At 41.9% G+C, this 27,425-nt stretch overlaps 3 protein-coding genes across 4 annotated transcripts in view; 2 read left to right on the top strand and 1 right to left on the bottom strand.

Annotated features, from left to right (window-relative positions):
* Positions 1–892, top strand: part of LOC115594389 (TLC domain-containing protein 3A-like) — a 2,427-nt gene extending 1,535 nt beyond the window's left edge. The window contains exons 5-6 of the mRNA XM_030438452.1: positions 467–800; positions 862–892. Of these exons, the coding sequence (XP_030294312.1) occupies positions 467–763 (297 nt within the window). The 3' untranslated portion in view covers positions 764–800; positions 862–892. The remainder of the gene's footprint in view (positions 1–466; positions 801–861) is intronic.
* A 4,184-nt stretch (positions 893–5,076) lies between these two features.
* Positions 5,077–19,480, bottom strand: gemin4 (gem (nuclear organelle) associated protein 4). Its single transcript, XM_030397326.1, has 6 exons — positions 19,210–19,480; positions 12,834–14,897; positions 7,737–7,893; positions 7,333–7,603; positions 5,720–6,445; positions 5,077–5,607 (listed from the first exon to the last, which is right to left on the bottom strand). Exons 1-6 carry the CDS (start codon positions 19,229–19,231, stop codon positions 5,386–5,388), a joined length of 3,462 nt encoding a protein of 1,153 aa, XP_030253186.1. The 5' UTR covers positions 19,232–19,480; the 3' UTR covers positions 5,077–5,385.
* A 514-nt stretch (positions 19,481–19,994) lies between these two features.
* dhrs13b.2 (dehydrogenase/reductase (SDR family) member 13b.2) lies at positions 19,995–25,471 on the top strand. Of its 2 annotated transcripts, none has more exons than XM_030397334.1 (8): positions 19,995–20,480; positions 20,705–20,878; positions 20,955–21,230; positions 21,316–21,645; positions 21,769–22,113; positions 22,323–22,332; positions 22,643–22,659; positions 24,124–25,471. In XM_030397334.1, exons 1-8 carry the CDS (start codon positions 20,357–20,359, stop codon positions 24,264–24,266), a joined length of 1,419 nt encoding a protein of 472 aa, XP_030253194.1. In that variant the 5' UTR covers positions 19,995–20,356; the 3' UTR covers positions 24,267–25,471. The 2 variants fall into 2 exon arrangements, with proteins under 2 accessions (XP_030253194.1, XP_030253198.1); XM_030397338.1 differs by having other exon boundaries at positions 19,997–20,480; positions 22,240–22,332; positions 24,124–24,508.
* Positions 25,472–27,425: the final 1,954 nt, after the last annotated feature.

The raw sequence follows: 27,425 nt of genomic DNA, 5'->3' as shown, positions 1-27,425 counted from the left end.
TGACAAAGAGTTCACCACTGTTTCCACACTTTTGTATGTTTGACTATTTTAAGGAATATAGAAAAGTTCTCTTTCACTCCAGCTTCTTTATGGTGGAGTGCCCAAAATTTGACAGTGTTTCACACCGAGGCTTCAATGTGAGCAGGGGTGTCAGACAGGTTTGAAGATTTGATCTAATTTCTTTACACCGTGCTGCCTCAGAATAAGTTAAAGCACGAAGTTGATGATTTGACAGTTGTCTAGGAGTTCAGTCTAATGAATTAGATCAGAATTTCTACGAGGGGGATGAAATCGGGTGATTGTGAAGGTCATAGCAACTGATTCGCATTCACTTTCATTCATCTGACACCCACCTGTGTCTGTAACAAACATTGAAGGTCTCACAGTTTCCATACTTAAATACTAAATTAAGTTGCTGTGCTCTTCCTCTTCACATTCCTTCCTTTTCTTGTCCCCTGATATCCAGCTGGGCCTCGACGACACCAGGCTGCACAGACTCAATGGTATTGTTGTCCTCCTCAGTTTCTTTACATGTCGGATTGCCATCTTCCCCTTCATGTACTGGATGTACGGCTGGCAATTTGGAATTCCCGCGCATAAAGTGGCCTTCCATCTGCCCCTGCAGTGCAACGTGGGTAACATGGCGATACTGGCTCCACAGGTCTACTGGTTTATCCTGCTGCTGAGGAAAGCTAAAAGGTTGTACCAGCGCCAGAAGAGAGGGAAAGAAGACGGGAGCAAAGACAGGCCGAGGACAGACTGAAGAGTTCACCAGCTGATACATACAGGGTTCAACACTGAGACTCAAGATACAACTCCTTGAAATACGATATATATTTTCTTGTTATAAAGTTTAATTTTTTTTCTTGAAATAAAGCCATTCTCTCGTGAATTTTCCACTTTATTACAATTACATTAGTTTCTTTAAATTATTACATTCTTCTAAACTTAAAGAAGAGATTCGCCATGTTTTACGTGGCAATCCCCATCAGTGTCGATGGTAAATATAGTCAATTGAGCTAAAAATGTGTTGTTGTGTAAATTCTCCTTTGTGAGGTAGAGAGTTGCTAAGTCTCCGAAGAACTTCAGACTTCAGCGTATGAATCAGATCTCTTTAATGCACGCAGCATGGAGAAAAGGCAAGAGCATTTTCTCACAAACTCTAAAATGTTACCCCTTAAGTATAGAAACAGAGAGGAGGTTACCTTCATTTACAACAGTCATAAAACATTTTCTTTACATAGCGATGACTCTTTGATGTTTGGGTTTCTCCTGTCTTCCCAGGACAGTGATTCTTTGATGCAACAGATGGGACAGCAAATGTCATCTTATCTACACTTCTGTATCTTCTCATGTGGGGGATGTGCCCCCACCTGTTGTCATGATACCAAAAATATGACTTCGGTACGATACCTGCCTAAAATATCTCGATACTGATACTGAAACGATACCACGGCGGAAAACTAAAACATCATCAAAAGTAATGGAATAAAATATTAGATGACAGAATTTGAAACTTAAAATGACTTATTTCTTTTTATTAAAAGCATCTCTGTATCCAAGAAGACAAGTGACTTCTTGTTTTGTTCATTTGTCTTGTTTGCTCTCAGAGATTATTAAATAACCTGATTTTCCATAGTAGAAAAAAATTAACTATTTAACTTAATTATAAATTATTGACAAAAATGTACATGCTATGATTATATTACTAGTACTGATTGACTTAGTGGTGTTGTTGATCAGCATACTTGAGAACACCAGCACATGTAATGGTAAAGTTGATGTTACCAGTGTGAACGTTGCGTTTGCATACAGAGATGTGAGGAACCACATCGGACTGTTAAACAGTTAGCTTTACCCCTGACTGCCTCGTGCAACTCTGATGGTAAAAAAAGTTCGCTCGTCACAAAAAAAAAACTCGCTTGACTTCCATCCGATGGATATTAATGCTACCTATCGCTAACCTGCAGCTCTTTGAACAAGTCCGCATGTCTGTCAGCTACATGTTTCGCCGAGTTGGATGTGGTGGCTCCTTAGGTCATTACGGATTTAAAGCATTGTTTACAGACGGGCTTTGTGGTGTCCGTGGGCTTGCCCTTACTGTCGTCAACGTGAGCGAAATATTTCCATATTTCTCTCCGTGCGTCTGCTTCTTCAACAAGCCTAGAACGGTCGGAAGGAGCACTCATGCCATTTTCAGCCATACCTGTCTCGCTCTGCTGCGTGACTGTCCGTCACTGTGAAACCACGCCCACTCTGGCTGCAGGCAGTGAGGAAGCAGAGGGAAGCTGCACACAGACACGCTGCCCCGCTGTCTCACCAAGTTCATAAAGTACCGATACTAATAAAACGCGAAAAAGTATTGTTTTTAACGGCTGGGTACCGCGGTACCTTTCTAGTATCGGTTTACCATGCAACACTTGCCCTTAAATTCCGTGTGTGTTTCAACTAGCACAAGCAGAAACATCTATTGCAAATGTGTTGAGAGGGTAAACTGTTTGTCTACATGTGTTCTACATACATTTCAATGTGTTACACATTTCAAATGAGCTTTTTTCTCCCTTTCTGTTAATTTATTTTTTAGGAAACAGGAAATCACTCTAGGTCAGAGTCCTGCACTGGTCTTATTTTGCAAACCCGCACCCGCCCGTACCCGTCGTACTTAAAACCGCATCCGACCCGTTTCCCGATAGTAGCACAAATTACATTCCTCACCCGGGCCGACCCGCTATAAATTGATACCGACGCCCGACCGTACCCGAAGCAAAATTAGACTGACGCAATTTTTAAAAATTAAAGTAAGCCAGCGCGGGGAATGGGAGTTCTGGGAGGGCGCAAGCACGCATGAATGAGCTCATATGAAATATTCCGTATTGACCCGAATATAGGACGACCCTGATTATAAGACGACCCCTCTTTTCAAGACTTCAGAAAAAGACTCAGGCCCCGTCCAGACGACAACGCCGTTTTGCGAAAACGCACATGTATTGCATCGTTTTGGCCGACCGTCCATACGGATCCTGAAAACGCAGCGCCTGAAAACGCACTTTTTTGAAAACGGGTCTCAGGGTGGAGAAATCCGAAAACGCAGCCCTCCCGTTTTCATGTGGACGGCGAATCCGCATACTATCCAAAACGATGACGCCATCGCCCCACCCCGCGACATCCCATAACAACAACAACAACAACAATGGCGGCCTGCATGCTCGTGTTCGTGCTGCAGAAGATATTGAGCCTTTCTTGCAACTTACATGCCTTGTAGTTGAGTGTGAGCCGTAGCAGCAGTTTGACCTCATTACCGGTCCACACAAACGATTCTGGTTTCCTTGCACTAGTCATTTTAATCTTCTTCTTGTTGTGTTCGGATTCTCCGTCTACTGTCTGTTTGTTTACAGCGCGCAAGCTTACTGCCCATGCTCCGTGTCTTCTTCTCCGTCTTTGGTGAATGTCAAGCGCCACCTATTGGCCTGGAATATGAACTACAGCGTTTTCGGTCGTTTTCAGTGAAGACGTGTGGACGCAAATATTCTTAAAACGATGACGAGGAAGACGGAGAAAAAAAAGATCGTTTTCACCCGTGTGGACGGCCCCTGAGTCTCTTGGAAGCGGCCGCTTAGAGGACCACGATAAGCTTTTCTCTTACTGTTAGCGTTTTCAGACGATCTTTTTGGACCCGCCATCTTCGGACGTTACACTCCATAACTCCATATTTCTTGGCTGGCTGACAGTTGTTTGGCGCCTCCGCTGCACTGATCTCCATTATCTTAAAATCAGCATCATAGCTCCGCCTCAGATGTCTGTTAACTTGCCACACTTTTGATCCACTTTGCTCCGTAAAATCACCGCGTCTCTCCATTTTTCATCTCCTGTCACTTCTTCTCCGCTGTGATTGACAGATAACCCAGCCACAGTGTCAGTGACCTCTCTACAATAAGCTGGCGCCCTGTGCTGTTGTGGTCGCGTAGCGACCCAGACAACTATCAGCATGTGTCAACGGTTAGACCCCGATTATAAGACGACCACACTTTTTCCACATAATTTTCATCCAAAAAAACCTCGTCCTATATTCGAGTCAATACGGTACATGCTTATCATTTTGAAATGCAGGCATATTTTTGTAGATGTGTCGCGAATGATTTTTTATTTTTTTTGCACCTGACGCCATGAAAATGACAATCGCAAAACCCGACCCGGACTCTCTAGGCGTCCGACCCGATCCGCACCCGTGTCCGACACAGGACATTATTTTTCACCCGTTTAATCCAAATTGTGCGGGTCACCCGTCGGGTACCCGAACCCGTGCAGGACTCTGCTCTAGGTATCTTCCAGGAATAGGGCACCATTCCCAAGAATTAAACCCTCTTTTTTTTTTTCTTTTCTGCCTTTATGAGTCTTTTTCACTATGTCTACAATTAAATGCATGCTTAACAAGGTTCTGTTTCATTCTACTTCGCTGTAGCCTATTTTTAACCATTTATCACCTCCCTCGTGTTGAGGAAAAACAGGCCATGGTTGCTGTGTATCACTGCCCGTTTGCTGGCTCCAACAAAGCATTAAATGACAAAATAATCTTAGTGGTAATCTTTCCTCTCAGCCCTGCTGGTCCCTTGCACACCTGTAAGTACACCAAGAGTAAAACTTTCATGCAAAGAACATGGGCTGCTTCTGGGTGGTTGTTGACCGCATCAGTAGATTAGGGTTGAATATATTGTGATTTCTTTTCAGAAAATCTTTTTACATTATCTTGTAACTGGAACCTGAATATATCAGAATACAGTTTTAAGTGTTTGCTGTGCACTACTATGATTATGAAGCTTTAGCCTTAGAATGTTGTTTGATTTTACTATGACTGTCTTAAATGTTGTGTTACAGCTAGTCAGGTACATTGTTCAAGCTTTACTATTTGCAGGGACATTTTTGTACGAACAAAACAATGACTTTTTAAATTAATAAATGTATTAAACCACATATAAATTGCAATTGTGTGCTGCCAAAGGGTTTGATGATGACAGCCAGGGATACATGGCTCTGTATGTCCAAAAAGCTCATGCTGCACCAGAAGAATGGTAGATAACTGGAAGTTCATTCTAAATTTATCCACTTGTTCACATAAGGATACTTTCGCAGTCTGTCCAAGGACCTCTAACAGTTCAACTTCAAGGTAATGAATATTACTGAAATAGCACATAAAGATATTTGCTGTGAAATACTGGCTTAATTCATGCAGATTCTTCAGCCAACAGAAATATCTAAATTATGTACAGTGTATGACACCGACAACTGAAATGATGTCCTCATTTTATCAGGAAACATTCTACAATATACAGAGTACATGAAGCATTTGAGAAGCTCAATTCTCTTGTAGAGAATCAGAGTCAGTGTGTCTTAAGCTGCAGATGACACAAGCTGAGCTATCTTCTGCTGCAGTACAGCCTTCATCTCCTGGTTATCCAGGTTGTCTGTGATGGTGGAGAAGAAGTGTCGGGTGTTGTCACTCTCAAGCGCGCTGCTGCTGTCTGGGAAAGCAGCCATGATGGCCTCATAGTGACTGAGGATCTCCAGACTGGACAGGAACAATGGCTCATACTGGCCTCCTGGCATCATCACCTGAGAAGGAAATTTAGAAGGAAATTTAGGAAAACCGATATGTTAAAGAAGACAAACAATTTAAGATTAAAGCCAAACTCTTAGTGGCCATGATGATGTTAATAGTTCAAACCTGGATGTGCTGAACATGGCAGAAAAGCTGGCTGAGTACAAACAGGACTTCCTGGCTGGGAATGGTCTCCTCCTTTATCATTTGTGAATCTTTGGATTTGAGAGGAGAGTGTTCCTCTTGTGTCAGGCCTTTCTCAGAGTCCCTGGACAGTTTAGGAGACTTGGTTGAAGAACATGGAGTATTTGAGTCTCCGGGCGCTGGTGTTTTAGGAGAAGCTGGTACAGTCAAAGCACCAGATGAAGGCAGAGGCAGCTTGGCTCTTATTGTATTGATCATCTCCCTAACAGCATAGGCGTATAACCTGCCAACATGGGCCCAGCCATCCACTGACAGCCAGTCGGAGCAGCTGGATCCACACAGCAGCTGAAGGACCCGGAGCAGGAGGACAGACAGGCGGAGCTCAGACGAAAACCTCCTCAGGTCCAGGAGGGGCAGATAGTCCACATACTCGAGTGAGAAGGGGACGTGGAGGCGACCTGAGGTGATCAGCTCCCTCAGGACCCTCAACAGTCTGCCCCACTGGGAGACAGAACACCAGGGCAGGGTCTGGGTCAGAGCCACCAGCAGGCCTTTGCTGAACATGCGGACGTGGTCGAGCCGGCGCTGGTCCAGAGAAAGATGGGACAACATGGTGGACTGCAGAGAGTCTGATATAGAGCAGCATTCCATCCAGGCCAAAAGACCTGTACCATGGCCATACTGAGGCAGGTCTAAGCCTGACCACTCCTGTAGAGAGGGGGGGCAAAGAAGATATGAACAAACATATTAGCAGGAATAGTTTGATACAGAATAATAAATAAGCAAACACAATTGATGCAGTCCTCCTGCAAACCTTGCCATGACTCAGAAGCACAGGGTCATGTATGTTGAACTGAGTCACTAACACAAACCTGGCAAAATATGCTGAGGACAAAACACCCAGGCATAAACAAAGTAATGTATTTTATGCAGTTCAATGCAGCCAGGACTGCACAGATTTGTACAATGGGGAGACAAAACAATCTCTCCATAAACGAATGGCACAACACAGGACTCAGGTCAGGACTCTGCTGTGCACTTACACCTGAAGGAGAGAAATCATTCCTTTGAGGACAACAATGTAAACATCTTGGCCAGAGAAGATGGTTTGAAAGAGGAATAAAAGAATCCATCTATGTCAAACTGGAACGACCTTCTTTGAACAGAGGAGGTGTCCTACAACATCACTTATCACCCACCTACAATGCAGTACTGAGTTCCCTCCCCAGATAGCTTGAACACACTACGCAACTTTCAAAGTCGTCAGGTGGCTATCCCAGTCAGACTACACGTTCCGAATAGTTAACATAGTAGAACAATGGTTCTGTTAGTTAACACAGGCTGATCCATAAATTGTCACCCATATCTCTTTTAGAGTCCTAGTAGCCTTAATATTGAGTTACTTGTTGTGGTCGAAGGTAAAAACCAATACGATAAAGAAAAAACACATCTCAAACACACTGTTGTTTTGGGTGAGCTGGAATTTCAGATGAAGTATAGACCCTGACCTGCACAGATAAGGGGTTTATTCAAGGAGTATACATAATGTACATTTTATTGTCTTTAAAAGAAACTCCAGAGTGTGAAGTTCTTACCTGTTCAGGTAGATCACACACAGTCAGCAGAGATGAGGGAACCTCATTTTTAAAGTGTTTCCCCCAAACGGGCTTCAGGTGGAAACGAACGGTCCAGTCCAGTCCCTCCATCTTGTTGTAGAGCCAGAAAAGAGGTCTGGACCAGCTGCTGGGAGCTGCAGCCACCTCTGTCCCCACCACATTCCCTAGTGTGGTCAGCACCACCGCCAGCAGCTCCTTGGTTTCCATAGACCAATGGTGGACAGTGCCCTCTGGCAGCTTCTCCCAACACCTAGCGAAGATTTTGATGGATTTGTGTTAAAATGGGAGTGGGTTACAGCTATCAACTAAAGAGGTGAAAAGTTCAGGTATAAAACAGTTAAACATAAGAAGGTACGGACTTTCAAAACATTCACATTACATACCTGAGGGTCTGGCTGTCCAGCTCAGCCAGGACATAGAGAAGAGGGAAGGGAGAGCAGTGCAACACCCAGTGAGAAGATGAGTCTGCTTCCTGGATGTCTACCGACAAAGCAGTGTGGAGAAGCTGCAGACTCAGTTCTATATCAAAGCAGCTTTGTCCTGGAGGGAATAAAGAAAGTGGTTTGGATTAGAGGGGTCAAGATTATGTGAGAGATTACATTATGTTAAGACTACATTAATCATTATATAAACATTTTTCGCAAGGAATCCCAAATGCAGCATTAATATAAAGTAGCAGATCTAAGGAGCTTTCAGTGTCTTTCAGATTATTATTTTGTTTTCTTACGCTGATCAACTTCACTCTTGTATACTTGCAACAATGTTGTTGCACTTGACCTTGTTGACTTTTCCAGCAGCAGGCAACTGCTTTCAGCAAAAACACCTGTTTGTCAAAGAAGCAGACAAACAGGAGCTAGCTTCTGAATAATGTGGAACATTTAGCTACTGGTCTTTACACCAATATCTCAAAAGATATTTCAATTTTTGAGAGGCACACTTTGTTCGTTTTGTATTGCTTTAGAGACTTTTTGTACAAATGTGGGTAATAACATATCTCCTCTCAGAACCCATTTTCAGAACAAGCATCCATTTTTGTCATCTCCTCCTTAACAAGCTAGCTAGATGTGTATTGAGAGTGAGGAGTTGTCGTCATGGTACAAAGCCCCTCCCTCGATCTCGCGGGATCTTCCCCCTCTCCGCCATGATGGCAGGATGCCGCCGGCAAAACACGATTGTTTACGTGTGTTCTTAACTCTGTAGTAGAGGAGGTTTTTACAATTCCGCACTGTTTTACCATGCCTGGTAGTCACTGCTGCGTTAAAAACTGCTTCAGTATTGCCTCTGCATTTACACTCGGGTACGTTCTCTAAAAATGTCTTTTTGTCAGTACAACGCTGTTTTCACCACCTGGAGGCTTGTAGATGGCCAAGTCCTGCACCCAGCCACAGCAGAAAGTCTCGTAACTTTCCAAAGACTTGTGGCTTTTAAACTCCTGCATTGTGTAGTAACTTACACCAAAAACAAGGTAACTGACGATGTCCATGTATGTGCATGGAGGTAAATGATCCAGGTCTCTGTGCCATTCCTCTGCAGGGAGCTCGTATGGGTCGATATTTTGGATGTCCGAGAGCTTCTCCAAATACCGCTGTTATGCGCTTGGTGTGAGCTTGTTCCTGTAAGGTCCCTTTTCTTTCGCCTTATCTTTTTGCATTGCTTTACTTTCTTCCTTTTCTTTCTCGTATTCGTAGATCCGTCTCTGTCCCGCCGAAATAATAAATGCGCAGAAATTAAAGAGCTCTGGACTGTTTAGTCGCGCCTCTGTGAAGTTCTGCAGGCGTTGCCCCTGACAACCGATAGCGTCTCCTACCATCATGGCCGACCGGCTCAGACCCCACCCAAATCAACCCAAATCAGCACGTGACTCCTCAATCTCAATATGCCACCAACTGGACTGGAATGTAGAACAAGGATTTATTTCATGTAACTGTAGCGTTGACGGATTTCACAAAAAGGTGGACTAAAGTGGACCCTCACGGAATCTGTGTTGGTCTTTAAGAGCCAGATATTACATCCAGAGTTGGTGGAGACCTAACAAAGGAAAACAACAGTGAACACTCGATTCTAAATAAATACTTTGATCGCTCAGTGTAAGTATGCAACCATGTGTTAAATTTTATTCTTGACTAAACTAAGATCCGTGGTTAACAAGCTTGAGATAGGGATGATTATTCATACTTTTATTGCTTGTCAATTAGATGACTGTGTAATATTCTTTCTACATGTTTAAAACTGTTGAATTGTCTTTAATCTGTCCTAAATGCTCAGCTACTTGGCTTTCAATTAGAAATACTAAAAGATCAAATATCACGCTGATTTTATCCTCCCTTCACATCAAACTCTGCCTCCATTTTAACATCTTTCTTACAGATTTTAGTACTTAGCAAGGTTTAATCCCCTGATATATTGCAGACCCCCTCCCTTGTTCCCCAAATCGCTGCCTTGGGTAATCTGAACACAAACTGCTGGTTGTCCCTCGAACACGCTATGAAACTCGTGGTGACCTGGCTTAAAAAGCTTTGGCACTTATGTAATCCTCTCCCCTTAGGACTCAAAACTTTAGATCTAGATTCCTGTAAAAGTTTCATGAAGCAGCTGAAGACGGTTTTATCAAGACAGGTTTTTAGTTAGAATGCCTGCTCTTTTTCTTAAATACATTTTATCTGGTTTTCCTGCCTTGTTGGTTTATGTGCCTCTGCCCTAAACTGTTCTATTGCTGTTGCTATTTTAACCCGACAGCCCTGTACTGTTTGTCATTGTTGTTTTTTTACTACCATATATTGCTTTCAATTGTGTTTTACAATACTGTAAAGCACTTTGTGATCTATATCTCTGAAAGGTTCCAACAAGACCATTAAAGACCCCTTCCCCAGACTCTTCACACTGCTGCCATCTGGAAAAGGGCACTGGAGCATCCAAGCAAAATCCTCCAGACTCAACAACAACTCCTTCTCTCAGGCTGTCAGACTACTTAAAGCCCTACTGCCCACAAACTGCTTTTACTGCTTCAACCACACCACTTTTTTTACACTTGTGTTTATATCTTATATTTTTTTCAGTCTCAACAGAAGTTGTCCTGGAAACACTATGTTTGTACCTTGTCCGAATCTTGTTTCACCTAGGTGGAGTCTTAATGTTTGCTTCACTCTCACACTCATTCATTCTTTGTTTACAAGATTGTCTTTATTGTCACTGAACATGTTCAATGAAATTGGCTTTGCAGCTCCAATGTGCAAGAGGACCAGTTTGCACTGAGGACCAGGAGAAATACAATTCATTGCCATATGTACTGTACTACAATGTATACAGAATAGGGCTGCACGATAGATTGTTTGAGCATCGCCATCGCGATGTACATGTGTGCAATAGTCACATCGCAGAGCCTGCGATGTAGAGCGCAAATGAACTCATCTAATTTCAAGGGTAAGGAGAGTCTGCATGCAGACTGCAGAGTCTGCAGAGCGATCCACCAATCACATTAGTTCTTAATCAGTGTGCTGAAGCAGACCAGCCCCTGCACATGGAGTGAGTTGCTGGTTAATAGTGTTGCACGGTAAACCGATACTAGAAAGGTACCGCGGTACCCAGCCGTTAAAAACAATACTTTTTCGCGTTTTATTAGTATCGGTACTTTATGAATTGGTGCGACAGCAGGGCAGCGTGTCTGTGTGCAGCTTCCCTCTGCTTCCTCACCGCCTGCAGCCAGAGTGGGCGTGGTTTCACAGTGACGGACAGTCACGCAGCAGAGCGAGACAGGCATGACTGAAAGTGGCATGAGTGCTCCTTCTGACCGTTCTAGGCTTGTCGAAGAAGCAGACGCACGGAGAGAAATATGGAAATATTTCGCTCACGTTGACGACAGTAAGGGCAAGCCCACGGACACCACAAAGCCCTTCTGTAAACAATGCTTTAAATCCGTAATGACCTAAGGAGCCATCACGTCCAACTCGGCGAAACATGTAGCTGACAGACATGCGGACTTGTTCAAAGAGTTCAAAGAGCTGCAGGTTAGCGATAGGTAGCATTAATATCCCTCGGATGGAAGTCAAACAAGTTATTTTTTTGTGACAAGCAAACTTTTTTTACCATCAGAGTTGCACGAGGCAGTCAGGGGTAAAGCTAACTGTTTATCAGTCCGATGTGGTTCCTCACATCTCTGTATGCAAACGCAACATTCACACTGGTAACATCAACTTTACCATTACATGTGCTGGTGTTCTCAAGTATGCTGATCAACAACACCACTAAGTCAATCAGTACTAGTAATATAATCATAGCATGTACATTTTTGTCAATAATTTATCATGTATATTGTAATTTATATTATTAGAATATGGTCTGATTTGCACAGACCTCCACCAGGTCTGGGTCAATTGTGTTGCACTTAAGTGCACTAATATAGTTGCAGGCTAATAATCCAGGGTTTGAACTTTATCATCATGAAATGCAAATTGCAAAATTTCCCTTTGTGGGATGAATAAAGTATTATCTTATTTTATGAATTGCCAGACTTACAGTTAATGTCATGTATGTTCATTATTTTTATGCTGAATAAAATTGTAGTTAACGTGCTGTTAATTTTTTTCTACTATGGAAAATCAGGTTATTTAATAATCTCTGAGAGCAAACAAGACAAATGAACAAAACAAGAAGACACTTGTGTTGTCAGAAGACACTTGTCTTCTGACAACACAACTGGTTACAACATTGAAAAATGAGCAACGAACAAGAGAAAATCGCGAAAACGAAGACTTGGTGCCAAAAAAGAAAAGCAACGTCAGTTATCTGGAATTATTTCGGCTACAAGAAGGATAATATTGACCAAACACGTGTTCTGTGTTAACAGTGCCTTGCATCTGTTGCCACAGCGAGACGCAACACAACTAATTTGTTTGACCATTTACGTCGGTACCACACAGCAGAGTCCTGCACAGGTCTCATTTTGAAAACCCGCCCGTACACGCCATACTTAAAACTGCATCCGACCCGTTTTCCTACAGTAGCACAAATTACATTTCGCAACCGAGCCGACCCGCTATGAATTGTTACCGACGCCTGACCCGCACCCGAAGGAAAATTAGACGTACGTAATTTTTTATAAGTGAAAGTGAGCCAGCATGGGGAATGGAAGTTCTGGGAGGGCGCAAGCACGCATGAATGAGCTCATATGAAATATTAATGCTTATCATTTTGAAATGCAGCATAATATAAAGTGCTATTCTGGTCATCTGATGAAAATTCCTGTATTTTTTCATATCTCAATATATATCGCAGGGTTAAAAAAAAATCGCAATGTCAGTTTTTTCCAATATCTTGCAGCCCTAATACAGAATAGGTGACCTTCCTCCATTTTTAAAGCATATTTCACAGGTGTCTTCAGCAAACAGCAGCTATTAAAACCACTATAAGATGTTGTCTGTAAACGTAAAAATCTAAATTTAACCATACCCTTTGTTTAAGTGTGGACATAACATTACACTTACCAGCAGAGGAGAGGTTAGGCAGGACGAACATGTTCACGACCTCCTGAGGTGGCAGAAAGCTTTGCTTCCCTTCTTCTCCCTCAACTGCCACGACAGGCATCATGAGCAGACCCAGATACTTGAGGAGCTGCTCTTTTTCACTGGCTGACAATGGTTTGTTCTTGATCATTTCCTGTAGACAGCTGCACAGTACACTACCACCTCTCACAGCATCCTTTCCTTCATCTACAGTTTCCATTGCCTCTTGTCTGTCTTCTTCATCACTTTGAGCTTCATCTTTTCTTTCCCCTGGTCCTATGAGTCCAGGCAGCTGCTGCAGGATCTTAGCTATGAGAGCGAAACCATGTTTATTGAAAACAGCTGAATGACAACAAGCCCTCAAGGCAGCCTCTGGGTTTTGAAAAGCGACTCTTGCTACTAAAGACACTGCTGTGTTCAGATTGCTCTGCGCCACCCCACCACCTCCTTGAACGATACAGTTGAAGGCCATGTTGAGCTCCTGCTCAAACCTGTCATTAACAGCAGAGGGGATGGAGCACCCAAAGAACCCCCTGTTGGACAGTCTCATCATGGCTGTCAACACTTTGTTCTTGTCTTTTAAGGAAAGTGAAGTGAAAATGTCTGCGACGACTTTCATCAGCTTCCTGCACTGGCTCTCATTTACACTCTTGCTGTGTAGTTTACTCATGAGGGCAGAGGTCAGTTTGATTAGTGTGTCGCACTGCTGGAAGGCTGCTTGGTTCTTTTCCAGGCACACCATCCAGTGCTCATCACAGACAGCTAAACTTTCCTCACTGGCAAATAACAGTGCAAAGTTCTGATAGTCATCCAGATGGTGACTGATGATGATCGCGGTGACCCTGGCGTTCACCTCAGGGGTGCTCTCTATAGAAGGGAAAGCGAGTGATTCCAGCAGACCTCTCAGTATACTTTTCTCAGTCTCTAGATCTTCATTTTCGATCAAAGTTTCAGGCACTTCTACTTTCTGTAGAGCCGCCAGGACTCTCTGGACACTTTGTACCAATTTGAAAGCTGGAAAGCTCGGATTAGTTTTGTCACATGCTGTCAGGAGCCCACTGCTTTGCCAAAACTGAGCAAGCCCTGTAATAATCTTCAAGGCTTCACCAAGCTTCATCCTGCTGGATTGAAACTGAGATGGTGTGTGAGAAGCATGCAGGTCACTCAGAGTCTCGCGGATAAGTTCAGGACTCGGTTTCTCATCATTCCTTTCTCTGATGCTGATGACTTTAGACAGGATGTGCAGTTTCTCTTTGGATGGAAGTATGACTGCCTCACTTATCAGGAAGTCGGTGTAAAAAGCATCAAGACAAATGGAGAGAGCCTGGAGGCAAAGGTCTGTTGAAGATAAGTGATCCTTTATGTCTTTAAGTGCGTGAAGGAGAATGTACAGGACATCAGTGGTTGGAGAGGATGTTGGTAGATCTGATGGGTCCAGCTTTAACCTCTTGGCAGCCTGAGGAGAAACTCTGGAGGAGTTAGAGGAGAGATGTGCAAATTGTCTAGCAAACATCGTCTCTAGTCCATCTTCTCCTCCCATCATCTTCTCATCTCTCCCTTTCCACAGTTCCCACCACACCTCCATAAGAAGTCGGACATCATCCTCTCTAATAGGGCTGCTCTTCATGTGTTCCACTAGCCTTGCAAGCTCGGCACAGATCTGAGCTTCAGGAAGATACAAGAGGAAGTTGGCAAATGTCTGAGCAGCGTCTATCGACTTCAACAATTCAAGCAGGACAACATGGTTGACCTCAGGGAGGCCATTCTGGAAGGCAAAGAAAGGGTTCTCTTTCCAGGACGTCTCTACGTCCTCTCCAGCCTCCCTGGCCAACAGCTTCAGCCACACAACACAAACAACTTTCTTTAACCAGCTGACATTGGTTGTGGTAGGATGTGCACCAAGTTCCTCTTGTCTACAGATGTCTTTGAGTGCCTCCAGGACCGGATGTGCCACCCTGCCCCAGTCTGATTTCTGAAGGGAGGAGAGTGACGAGGGGAGACACAGCTTATCGGCCAGGATGAAAGCACCCTGAAGAACGGCCATATCTGAAACGAAAATAGAGGCAATGTTAAAACTAAATTAAGGAATAATGTTTCATTCATACAAAGAAACATCATATAAGGAGACATGACCAAATTGGGCCTGTAAATAACAACTATTATTACGATCAATCTTAATTGATTAATTTGCCAATTATTTTCAAATGGTTTAATCTATAAAATAAAAGGATGATAATTTCCATGATAATTTCCCAGGGCCAAAGTGGTGTCTTCAGAAAAGTTTTTAATTAACTATTATGTAGGGAAAAAAAGTAGGATAGTACTTTCCTTAACCACGAACCGGGATGAAAGCAGCAATGAGCTGAAACTGGAGTATTTGTTGCTTGTAAAATTATTAAAAGACTAATAGTGGGGCAGCTTAACAGCATAATTCCAAAGAATTGTGCACTTTGTGATAAAAGCGTGAAATTTGGTACACTTCTAGCCAAACACAGCCCAAAAAAAATTAGATATCGTGCCATCTCAAATTTTCAATATGGCGGCCGTGGCAGCCATTTTTCAAAATGCATTGACTACTATTTCCATGTGAATTTTCTTTTGTGTGTTGATTATAATATGATATTGATCATACAGTTAGCTACATTTATGTACCTCTTTGGAGTTTGTACATGAATGATACAAATACATTTCAAGATGGATGTTATTTTTCAAGATGGCCACCATGACATGTTTGAAAATCGTTACTGCCGGAAGTTGCATGGATTCCTGTGATATAAATGATATTAAGATCAAATCACACATTGTTATGATTAGGATTTCAGGTGGCACCTTTAGTATTTAGCCTATTTGGAAGCTCACAATGCAAGATAGGCCTAACTGACAATAGTAACTGTCCAAACATGGGGTCAATCATGGAAGACTCTCAGTGTTTGAAAGGCCTGCTAAAGTCAGGTGCACCAAGAACAGGAGCACTAGCCAACAGTGCTTTCAGGCTCTCAAAGGCGAACTGACACATCTCTGTCCAAACAAAAGGAACCTTAGGACTAAGCAGATTAGTCAAAGGGTCAAAGGGGGACACAACAGTGGCAAAATTCTTGCAGAAATTTGGTAATAACCTGCCATGCCAAGAAAATGTTTCAAGTCACGCCTGGAACTGGGCACACCAAAATTCACAATGGCCTCCACTTTGGCCTCAATGGGACAAACCTTTCCATGACCAACCACTTTTCCCAAATATGTTATGGTGGCCTGTCCAAATTCACACTTGGCTAAGTTCAAGGTCAAATTGGCAACAGCTAGCCTGTCAAACACCTCTTCCAGCTGAGCTACATGCCGAGACCAGGAAGAACTGTAAATCACCACATCATCAAGATAGGCTTCACAATCTGCAACTTCCTTCAATACTTTATTTACCAGACGCTGAAACGTAGCTGGTGCATTCTGCATCCCAAAAGGCATGACAGTATACTGACAGAAATCATCTGGTGTCACAAAAACAGAGATTTCACGAGCTCTGTCAGTTAGAGGGACTTGCCAGTAACCTTTTAGAAGGTCTAGCTTGGTAACAAAAACTGCAGATCCCACTCTGTCAATACAATCATCCAGTCGGGGAAGAGGGTAACAATCAGGCTTGGTAACAGAATTAACCTTGCGAAGGTCAGTGCAGAAACGGAGTGTATGATCTGACTTCTCAACAAGCAGGCACGGGGAGCTCCATGAGATAGCAGTCCACCATCTGAAACGTGGTATTAGCACGTTAATTATTTTTGTGGAACAGGGTGTTAATGGGAAAATAATAATAAGGGTTATTCTAAAATAAGTTTCATTCATCTATTTTCAAGCCTAAATAAAGCAGACATGGTTCTGCGGTAACTTCCTACTAAGTAGTCTTATATTAACAGCAATCCACCATTTGAAACGTGGTATTAGCACATTAGCACGTTAACTATTTATGTGGGTGTCAATGGGGGAAAAATAAGGGTTTTTCTTAAATAAGTTTTATTTATCTAGTTGTGAGCTAATTGTGATAACAAAACAAGTTTTAAAATAAGTTTTATTTATCTAGTTGTAAACCTACCTAGAGCCGAGCGTATGACAAATATGAACTCGAGGCATGTTGCAATTGTCAGGTCACATCTGATCTTTCCAATGAATTGAAGAACTTGAAGGTGACATCAACATGTCACTATTTTTGACACTCAGGTATTTGTGAAGTTTAAGGAAAAAGACTGAAATCAAACAAAATTTTCTTTAGCTAATTTTAACTAGCACCACTTACATTTGTGTGCGATATCTGCACGTAAATGGTGGCCATCTTGAATTGTGAAGACAAAGGAAGATTCTGGGCTTATTACACATTGCAGATTTTATTTCTGCATGATAAAATGTATAATTATTTATGGAGATCGACCATTTGATATGCAATATACAAAACTTTATTACAATTACAATGTTCATGCTGATCGTGGCAATTATCTTGAATTTTTATTGATTTATATGTATTCTTCATGTATAAACTTCCTTAAGCTAGGTATGGTAAATAAATGTAACTAACAAGATCATCAACATAGTATTTTATACCATGCAAATAAGAGAATTGATCTAAATACTAGGGATGTCCGATAATATCAGCCCTCCGATAATATCGGCCGATATTGACTTAAAAATGTAATATCGGGAATTATCGGTATCGGGTTTTTGGTAACCGATGTTTGTTCTGTAGGCTTCAGCATTTCCGAGCCTGCATGAACGCAGCATGGGATGTTGACAGGTGTGCAGTTGATGACGTATAACAACAACAACAGATGCTACACTCGTGGGTTGCTAACCGTGGCTGCCCGGTGCATGAGACGTCTGTGGTTTGGAACTATTTCCAAGTGTCAGCTACAAGTAGATTTGATCACCCACCTCAAGAAGAATCATGCAGAGTTACACGCTACATTTGTGCAGCAAAGTGATGAAAAGACGCAACGAAACACCGAAAAAAAACCTCACAGTTGTCGCTTAAAGAGTCAACTGGAGTGTATTGCACTGGATAACCAGCCTTTTTCTATCATTCAAGACACCGGATTCTCCAAACTTGTGGAGTTCCTGGAGCCACATTATGCCCAGTCGCAAGTATATCTCAGACCAGTGCTTACCCGAATTGTACATTATTGTTTACAGCCATGTCGAGAAGCTTACCTCCGGTGCCGTATGCATTAGCTTCACTACAGATAAGCATCTTCAAGCGTTAACCAGGTTAGCATGTTGAGTTTGACTGCACAATGGCTAGATGAGGACTCTGTGTTGAAAAAGGCTGTACTTCACTCTTGCACAGTGTTTACATTTGGAAAGCCATGTTGCATTTATGTATGCATCACAATATAATTAGGCATAATGTGTTAATTCCACAATAGGAGATATGTTATGTTGTTACCTAACAGTTTTGTTGTAAAAAGACTGCATATATCAGTATCGGGTGATATCGGTATCGGAAATTAAGAGTTGGACAATATCGGAATATCGGATATCGGCAGAAAAGCCGATATCGAGCATCCCTACTAAATACTGTTGTCAGTCATTTTTAAAATGGCCACCACAGCCGCCATGTTGAAAATTCACGTTGGCCTGATATCCAATTTTTTTCAGACTGTCTTTGGCCTTAACTGTACCACATTTCATGCTTTTATCACAAAGTGCACGATTTCTCGGCTAAGCCGCCCCACTATAACTGATTATTGAATTAATAGCCCATTATCTGTAACAGTGATTACTGTTGGACTATAGAGCAATTTGTCTCTAAGATAACACTTACAGCAGCTTTGAGTTTTAGCTCCAACAGCCCCATCTACTAATCACTTTTCACCAATTAAAAGATCACCATGTCTATTTCTTACCTTTTTATTATATCTATTTTCTTCTATCATAATTGTTTATTTCAATATGGCTGTCCTTTGGCCGTTGTGACAAAATAAATTTCCACGTTTGTGGCAAAAAAAAAAAAAATTCTGATTCGACAAATCTGGTTTGACATTGTCTTCTATTGAAAATGTGTACATGAAAATGTCACTTACTACTTACATTATTCAATTCGACATGGAACCAATTCAACCAATAGAGCCGGGTTCGATACATTGTCAATGTTTGATTTTGGTTTTCTTATAATTGTTGCACTTTTTTTTAACCACAAACAAACCAACAGTATATATACTAAATGTCAAGGATGGTACTTTCTGCACTTCTGCACACCAACTGGGGACAGTTTCAATTCAATAAAAAGACAGCCTGAAAATTAAGTATTTAAAATTAAAAGTTGCATCATGCTGACAAACTGAGACGTGTTTCTGAAACAGGTTACACAAAAACTAAACGATACCTCTGTTCATCACCAGCGTCATATCTGCTAAATGCACGTGAGCCGCTTAATTCAGCTAGCAAAGTTCAGTCCAGTTTTTAGGTCCCATTCATGACGGTCGTTCAGGCGGTCGTTCGAAGCATCTATCCAGTCCAGCAAAACACTACACGTAGTTTAACACACAGGTGAGGTTCGTCAATATGTTCGGCTTTTCGCGGCGTTCAAGGTTTTCAGCAGCATGTTTACAATTTCCTATAAGTCACTTCCGGTTCCGCATCAGCATGTCAAAACCCAGGACGTTATATTCAAAGAGCGCCAGGCCTTAAGGTGAACTGCCATAGTGGCCACACTGTGTCATTACATCGTTACGTGACGCACTGCGGCCCAAAAAGACTATTCCCATGAGCAAACACGGATACAATTTTTTTTTTTGCGTCACAGCCGCCGCGAAATGACACGTTTCACTATCACAATTTGAGCCATTTGGTCCAATACCATTTGGAAAGTCTACAAGAGCTAAATGAAAGTATGTTATCCCCATACAAGTTAGCCAGGCGCTAAACCGGAAGTTAGCCAGCTCGGTCGGCGGAAGTCTCTAGCGCGCGCTCCATCGGCCCCGGGTATATTTTATCGCCACTAAGTCCAGCCATTTTGGCTTCATGTGCCACTGAGCAGCTTACAGATGAATGGATGGGGCTCAGGTTCAATGTCTGTGTCTATGTTTTAATTTAACGCCCTTGTTATATTACAAAACACAAGAGAGACCCGCTCCTCTCAGGTGTTCGGGTGTCGTCACAGCGCCGTCAATGGACGGAGTCAGTACTGCAAGGTTGGCTCTGTAAAAACATTGCCGACCGTAAATAGTGTTGTTGCGAAATGTTTATAGAGCTGAAATAAGGACATACATGACTTTGCTTTCAGTATTGTAACATGGCACATAGTTAACACTATAGTTATAGCCTAGGAGTGACTAATTGACAATATGTTGGAGATAGACGATCTTTGTGCCATTAGAATGTCGTTACATCGACTATTGTGTAGATTTTAAAATGGTTTGTCATTTTATACATTTGATCTTTTATATTTAATCCCAACACGTGATGCAAAAGCAAAGAAGGTGTACAGTCAGACTAGAGGCGGGCAAAAGCAAGTTTTTCTTTCCTTTGAAATGAAAGTGAAAGTGTTCCTTCAGCTGAACACGTCGGTACGGTGCACGAGCAGCAAGGAGAGACTCCGACCCAAAAGCATGGGTTTGATGTTAAAGATACTTATTTACTTGTACCTGTGTGCAGGTAAGTTATTATCTTCAGCTGTGTTACAGGTTGTGTCGTGTTTAAATCTCTATGTGTTGGGTCGACATTTGTATTAACAAGACATGAATGAAATGACCACCATACTGTACTATACAATACTGTAATAAACCACACTACACTTTGCTGTAGTATACTGCACTGTACCCTACTACGGTATATAATTCTTTATGTAAGCTTACTGAACTATTCTGTGTCTCTCTCAGCTGTGTGTGTCCCTCAGATGTCATGGCTGCCCTGTCAGTTCATTGATGAACATGTCTTCCTGAATAATGAGGGTCACACTGAGACTGACCTCATCCACAGAGAGGCTATGCTGCAGTTTGGTCAAAAAGGAGACGCTCCTGTTAACCAAAATGCCATCACTTTCCTAGTCACTGGTAAGAGCTTGAGCCTAGAAGTCACACAGACTGAAAACTATTGTATACTATTGTATTGTATTCTGTTCTGTTCTAGGATCTAAGCTGGACCTGCGGCGGTACATAGAGGGAGTGGAAGCAGAGCAGTTGGAGTGTGAGCTGCGTAGGTACAGCACACAAGGCATCCATGTTCGCTGGCCAGTTAAGGGGGCGGAAGAGTACAACCGCTGGTTCAGCTGCACCCTCAAACACACCAATGGTCTTTTCACAATCATCAGCTTCCTCAGACACCCAACTGACCGACCCCCCTCAGGACAGCAGGACTATCGCAGCTGGCCTGCTATCACAGACAGAGAGATCTTCACCACAACAGGTAACTCTCACCACAGCCTGTGTAAATGTTGTGCTCTAAAGATTAATATCAGTCGTCGGTCTCAGTTTAATCTCTATTTCCATAGTTGTCATGGTCCTTCAAACACAGACTCCATCAGTGATAGCGGGCCTTAGAACGGAGCAAAAGCTCCACTGCCACTTTGCAGTTGACCACAAAACACCAAACATCACAGTGGAGTGGCACTTTCAACATCGTGGAGAGAGAGCCAAACTCTTCAGCCACACCAGCCGCACAGGACAGAACCAGGGAACAGGTGTTGGGCTGAGGGCCCTCGCAGGCGGAGATGCTTCCTATAAACTTCCCCTCACCAAGATGAGCAGTGAAGGGATGTACGTTTGTTCTGTGTCAGTGATGCCACTGTTTGCCAGTCTGGATATTAGTCTGCATATCGAAGGTGAGGAGGCGTCAAAGACAGTCACCAGATAAGTATTGGCAGCTGGAGTGAATTTGATAACAGCCACCTCTTGCTGAAATTGTCTTGAAAATGTTAATTTATGTTATTCTTTCGTCTCCTCAGAGGCTCCCGTTGTCTCCCTCAATGTTGGACCCACTCTCTTGATGCAGGAGGGCCAGGAGCAGAAGGTTATTTGTGAGGCAGAAAAGTACTATCCTCTGGATGTGGAGATAGTTTGGTACCAGGGCCCGGCAATGTCTGGTCAGAGGGTGGGTGCTCCGCTCCCCAAGGTGCTCCAGAACATTCTGCTGTCCAGTCACAGACACAACCAGGACAAGACCTACTCTCTGTCGGCTTTCTTCTATCTCCAGCCTTCGCTCAGTGACTCGGGTAGACAGTATACATGCAGCGTCTCACATAAGTCCCTGAGAGTGCCCATCCGAAAGAGCTTCATCCTGACTGTTGAAGGTGAGAAGAAAAAAACAACTCACTCTTATTACACTGTAATATGGCAGGCTACCACACAGTGGCAGCAGAGGGACATATCTGACGTCTACTGTAACGTCATGCTTGATCCTTATTTTCACTGTTCAGAGCCAAGCAGCTGGATTTTTACCCTCATTGTTGTCTTTGTTGTGGTCATTCTGCTGATCATCCTGGTCATGATGCTGCCCCAGCTCCTCTCAGGTGAGTGGAGACCCTAATACAAACAGGTTGTTAGAAGGAAATGTGAACATGGAATGTAAGGAGTCAATCAAATGAGTCCAAGCTTCAGTCATAATGACAAATAGTTTGATTTAATGAAATCTGATTCAAACACACAGTATTCAAAAGACATGATTAGGGTTATCATACTCATCCCCACAATGATGTCATGTATAGTGCAGGTAGTTTACAGACGATGCAATTTGTCAATGTTCTTATTAATTTGAAATATGAAGTGTTGATGTCTGAAAGAGTGATATGATTTATCGATCATTTATTTTCTCCACACCAGGAAAACGATCAGCGCAGGTAAGATGATGTAAAAACAAAATCATTAGGTCATTCCATGCCAACACACCCCCAAGTTCATGTCATGGATTTTCTTAAGAAAAATCATGTAGAAACCTAATTTTTAAATTAATATCTCCAATAGTTTTCACTTTCTTGCAACCAAATTTGAGGTCTGTGTAGTATTTATGTAGTTTGATCACATTGAGAAGTTATTTAGGTCCTGAATAAAAAACGGAGTGACACAGATTTCTTTAAATATAGCTTCTGAGCTGAAAAAGCTACTCTTTGAGTTATTTTGACTGTAGATTTTTCCAAGAATGATTATTTTAATTTCCATGAAACTTTAATGTGTGAAAGTGTTGATATTCATTGCATGTATGTAAAAAATACAAACATGTTGTATTAATCCTTCATCGTTTATGATTTCTTTTAAATTAAGTATTTTCTTTCTGTGTTGACTTTAAGGTTTTCTACCTGTCTGATACCTATTGCGAAATATGTGCATATGTAAAATATGTGCATTGAGCTAAGTGACAAGGATTCATATTTTGTCTAGACACACAGAACAAGATGACATCACCTTAAGTCAACAAAGCAAGCCATTACAAGCTTCAACATGCAAATTTTCAGAACCCAATGAAAAACAGGCTCAGTAGGTATTAGACGGATAGAATACCTTGGAGTCAACCCAGTACAAATATTTACTGATGAAATAAAACCATGAATTGAACATTACAGTCAGGGATAAGAACAAAAAATAAGCTAATTTAAAAAATCATGAACAATGAAGAAATTGTATAACATCTTTGGATTTTTTATTTAAATGCAATGAGTGTCAACACTTTCACATACTGCAGTTTCAAGGAAATAAAAAAGTAATCCTTCATGTGAATCTACAGTCAAAATATCCACCAGTGTTTCTCAGCTCCGAAGTATCTGTGGCACTCACCTTTTGTAGACGTGACAGAACTACATTATTAATACGCAGAACTGAAAATTGGTGAAAGAATGTGAAAACCATTGGAGATATGAATTTTTGAAAATGATGAATGTTATTACTTTGATTATTGTAACCAACAACTATTTAAATACATACATGTCATCAAGTTTCCATAGGGTCTCTCTGATGTTCGGGAAAAATTTCAACTCAATCCAGGGAAAAATAAGTGATTGGTGAGATTTTGAGTACACATACAGCTACAAAAGCTACAGTACAGCTATAGTGTTTTGCAAAGTCTCATGAATTTAAAAATTAAAAGTTTCAAAGTGAGTTTTTCTTTAGATAATCCATTACATGAACTTGGAAAATTCTGGATTTTGGGTGGGTTGGCATGGAATGACCCCTCCATCTTTCAAATTAACCATCACTATCAAACAAATACTTGATCTGTCTGTGTCCGCATATATCTATATATATGTGTGTGTGTGTGTGTGTGTGTGTGTGTGTGTGTGTGTGTGTGTGTGTGTGTGTCTTCTGAGCAGAAGAAACCATACTGAACAGCCTTGGATTTCTGAGCCACCAACTGGAAACACTAGTGATGACAGACTGCCCTCCTCACTCCATCTCTATTGTTAATTTATGTTTTTGGATGTCATCGACATTTGACTTTGGCTTATTGAGATGAATTTGGGTTTCTGTGACACTGAATGTGTTTTTCTTGTTGCACTGATCTTTCGTGACTCTGCTCATGCTAAAAATTAAATGAAGAAAGTAAATGATGGCTCTCCTCAGCAGACAGCAATCCACACATTTCTAAACAGCAATCAGGTTTAAGGTACCGTGACTCATCTCCCACTCGCGACTCGTTCTCATGGTACATTAAACCTGAAAACAACCTGTAGTCATATCAACATCACACCGGTGTTTCACTACAGTTTTAATGTGTGTATGTGTAGAATATGTAGAAAATATAAAACATGTGAAGAGAAGTTTTTTTTCCTTTGCACTTTTTCTTTTACTCTTCCCTCTCTCTCTCTCTTTCTCTCTCTCTCTCAAGCTTTCTCGCTTTTTCAGCATGGGCCAAGGAAAATCACGTCATCATATTAATAATTCTTTATTATTAAAGGCAAACTCAATGTAAAAATGATTACGCAATTATAATGTAGCCTATTAAAGCTGACAGTGTGACCACCAGAGCTGCCGGCTGCTGTCCAGCCCTGCGCACACACACACACCGGTCTCTCTCTCCGGTCACCTGTCATCTGCAGGTTGAACAGTTATTGTGAAACACTTACAGTATGGTTATTTTCATCTTCTGTCAAATCCAAAAAGCAACAATAAACAAGGATCAAAATCAATGTGCAACCTAAATTGGCATAGGACATGGAAAAGTCTGCTGGTGCTGCTCTGTGCTCTGGGATATATTTTGTTAGTTTTCCTTAATTTCTTGTAACTTCATCAAACAAATGCATTGTTTACAGTACGTGCTTATGAACACAAGCAATAAAATGACTTGCTCTGGCGGATGCTAGAATGCTGGTGTTCAGGAAATGTATTTTCAGTCTAGTAAATAATGAATCCATGGAAAATATTGAATAAAATTTTGTGTTAACTTATTGACATCGCTCTGACTCAGGCTCTATTTTAAAGATAAATGTGCAAGGTCAGCATAAAGGGTCTGTGCATGAAGAATAATTCATGTGAACTTATTCATGTTGTAAAATGGAAAAATGACAGTTTAGAGTGTATTTCCTAAATTCAACTGTCCTGCTTGAGCTAATTTAGTTGTATTTTGATGCACGTGACCTCACTCTTCAATAACTGATGTTGTTTACACTGTTAAAACTTTGCATTTGTCATCGTCACATTCAATAAAGGCGCACATTGTGATTCAGTGCACCAGATTGTCAACTTATCCTATCATCCGACTTGTGAAATACAGTGAACACAGGAGGTCGACAGACTGAAGCAGAGACAGCTTGCCTTTAAAGTAAAAAATGTGTGTTTCTGAAGTGTGTTGGCTGCAGCGGTCAATCTAAGGTAAATACATTTGCAAAATAATTTATAGTAAAAACATTTTTTTTATTTTATCCGTCATTTGTTCATTTAATTAGCAGTTAATAGAGAAGGAAAAAACATTTTCACATTAGTGGCGTGATTATCTTATGAAGGCAATATCACTGTTTAGGTATAATCACATACATTGTTTTTGGCTATTTATTATATTTATTGTTTTGATTTACCACTTTCACTTAGAAGTTAGATAATGGGACACGTTGACATTCTGGTCTGTTGAAATGAATGGTGCATCAGAGGGGATGTATAGCGGGTATACGTAATGCTGACTGAAAAATAAGTAGTTATATGCCATATAGCTGCACCACTGGTTAAAGTTATATCACAAGTTAATGTGGGTGTACCACACTTGGCCAAAGCTAATTAACAGTGATCTCCACAGTGCCTTTGAGCAAACATTAACCTCAGGGGTCACCAACCCTTTGGAGACTGAGCTATCTCAGTGAAGTTAACTCAGGGTTCTCCCCAGACGGTGGAACAGCGACGCTGCGCCGCTATACCACTAGGTCAGCGCCGCCAACTCCGCGCGTGACGGTGACGAGCGTCCGTCCGTCCGTCCGCCGGTTGACGGCTAGGAGCTCCCGGCTGACGGCGATGAGCGTCCGTCCGTCCCCCGGCTGACGGAGTTGATGACCGTCTGTCCGTCCGTCCGTGTCTCTCCCCCCCAGGGACTGACGTTGACGAGCGTTCGCGCCCCCCCACACTAACTTTTCCCTTCTGATGACGCCAGTGAACCTTGGATTTATATTTGTGACAGTGAAGAATTGTATTCATCCTTGGTCTTTATCTGATGATAAATGATACATTGCGGGATGCTGGAAAACAAAATCATTTCAGGATCTTCCTCTTCCCATGTACAACTAATGACCACATGTTTATTGCTACTTGTCAGTTTGTCAGGCAGTAAATATGGAAGGTACTGGCTAATTTTATTGATGTCGGCTGTGACCTTCTGATCCTGCTGTGTCACTGCAACATCCTGGTATCTCAAGCCTCCTCTTTCTCCCTTATCTCCTTTTTCCTTTTTCCTCCTCACCACAAATGCCCCAGTTTTACTTTTTCCTCTGTTCATTCTTCTGTTTCTGTCTCTTGACTTCAGTTCGCAGCACTCCTCTGATCTTTGAACAATAAACAGCTCTAATGATGGTCTGACCGTCAGGCTCTCCCCTCCTGACCTGTTGTGACAGATCTAGAATAACACCAGACTGGCTGCCAACACAAAGGGTGTTTGAAAAAGTAATGCAGCTAACTGCTGTCACTGTTCTCGCTGACAGACCTTGACTCATTCAGTTTATGTTCAAACTCAACTCTCTGCGCTGCCAGTTTCTCTTGTGAGGTCAGGTTACATGAAGTCTCGCCGAGTAATGAAGAAAAAAGAAAGAAAAAAAACATGCAGCAGCTTGGAGGCGATGAGCTCATGCGAGCACTTTCTGGCCCGGCTGACGTTGTGCTGCAATCAGCCAGCAGCTATGGATGCTCTGTGTTTTCATGTTGAAACAACATAGTTGCATAAGAGAGACAGAAAGGGAGAGTGACGGAGAAAGAGAAGGAGAAAGATATGATTTATGTGGAACGCCGCAAACCAACATTTAATTCAGAATGTAAAACCGGGACGTGTCATTGCATAGCTATGCAGTGAGCATCATGACAATGTTGGAAGAAAAAAGCTGGATCAGTTCGCAGGGGAATTTCTTCTATGTGTTTTCAGGGACTGTCTCCAATAAAGACTGTCAAAAGAACACAGTAATTATATTTATTTGGTGACATT

Source organism: Sparus aurata, chromosome 2, assembly GCF_900880675.1.
Source record: "Sparus aurata chromosome 2, fSpaAur1.1, whole genome shotgun sequence".
Lineage (NCBI taxonomy): Eukaryota > Metazoa > Chordata > Actinopteri > Spariformes > Sparidae > Sparus > Sparus aurata.
This window is presented reverse-complemented; position numbering and strand designations above follow the sequence as displayed.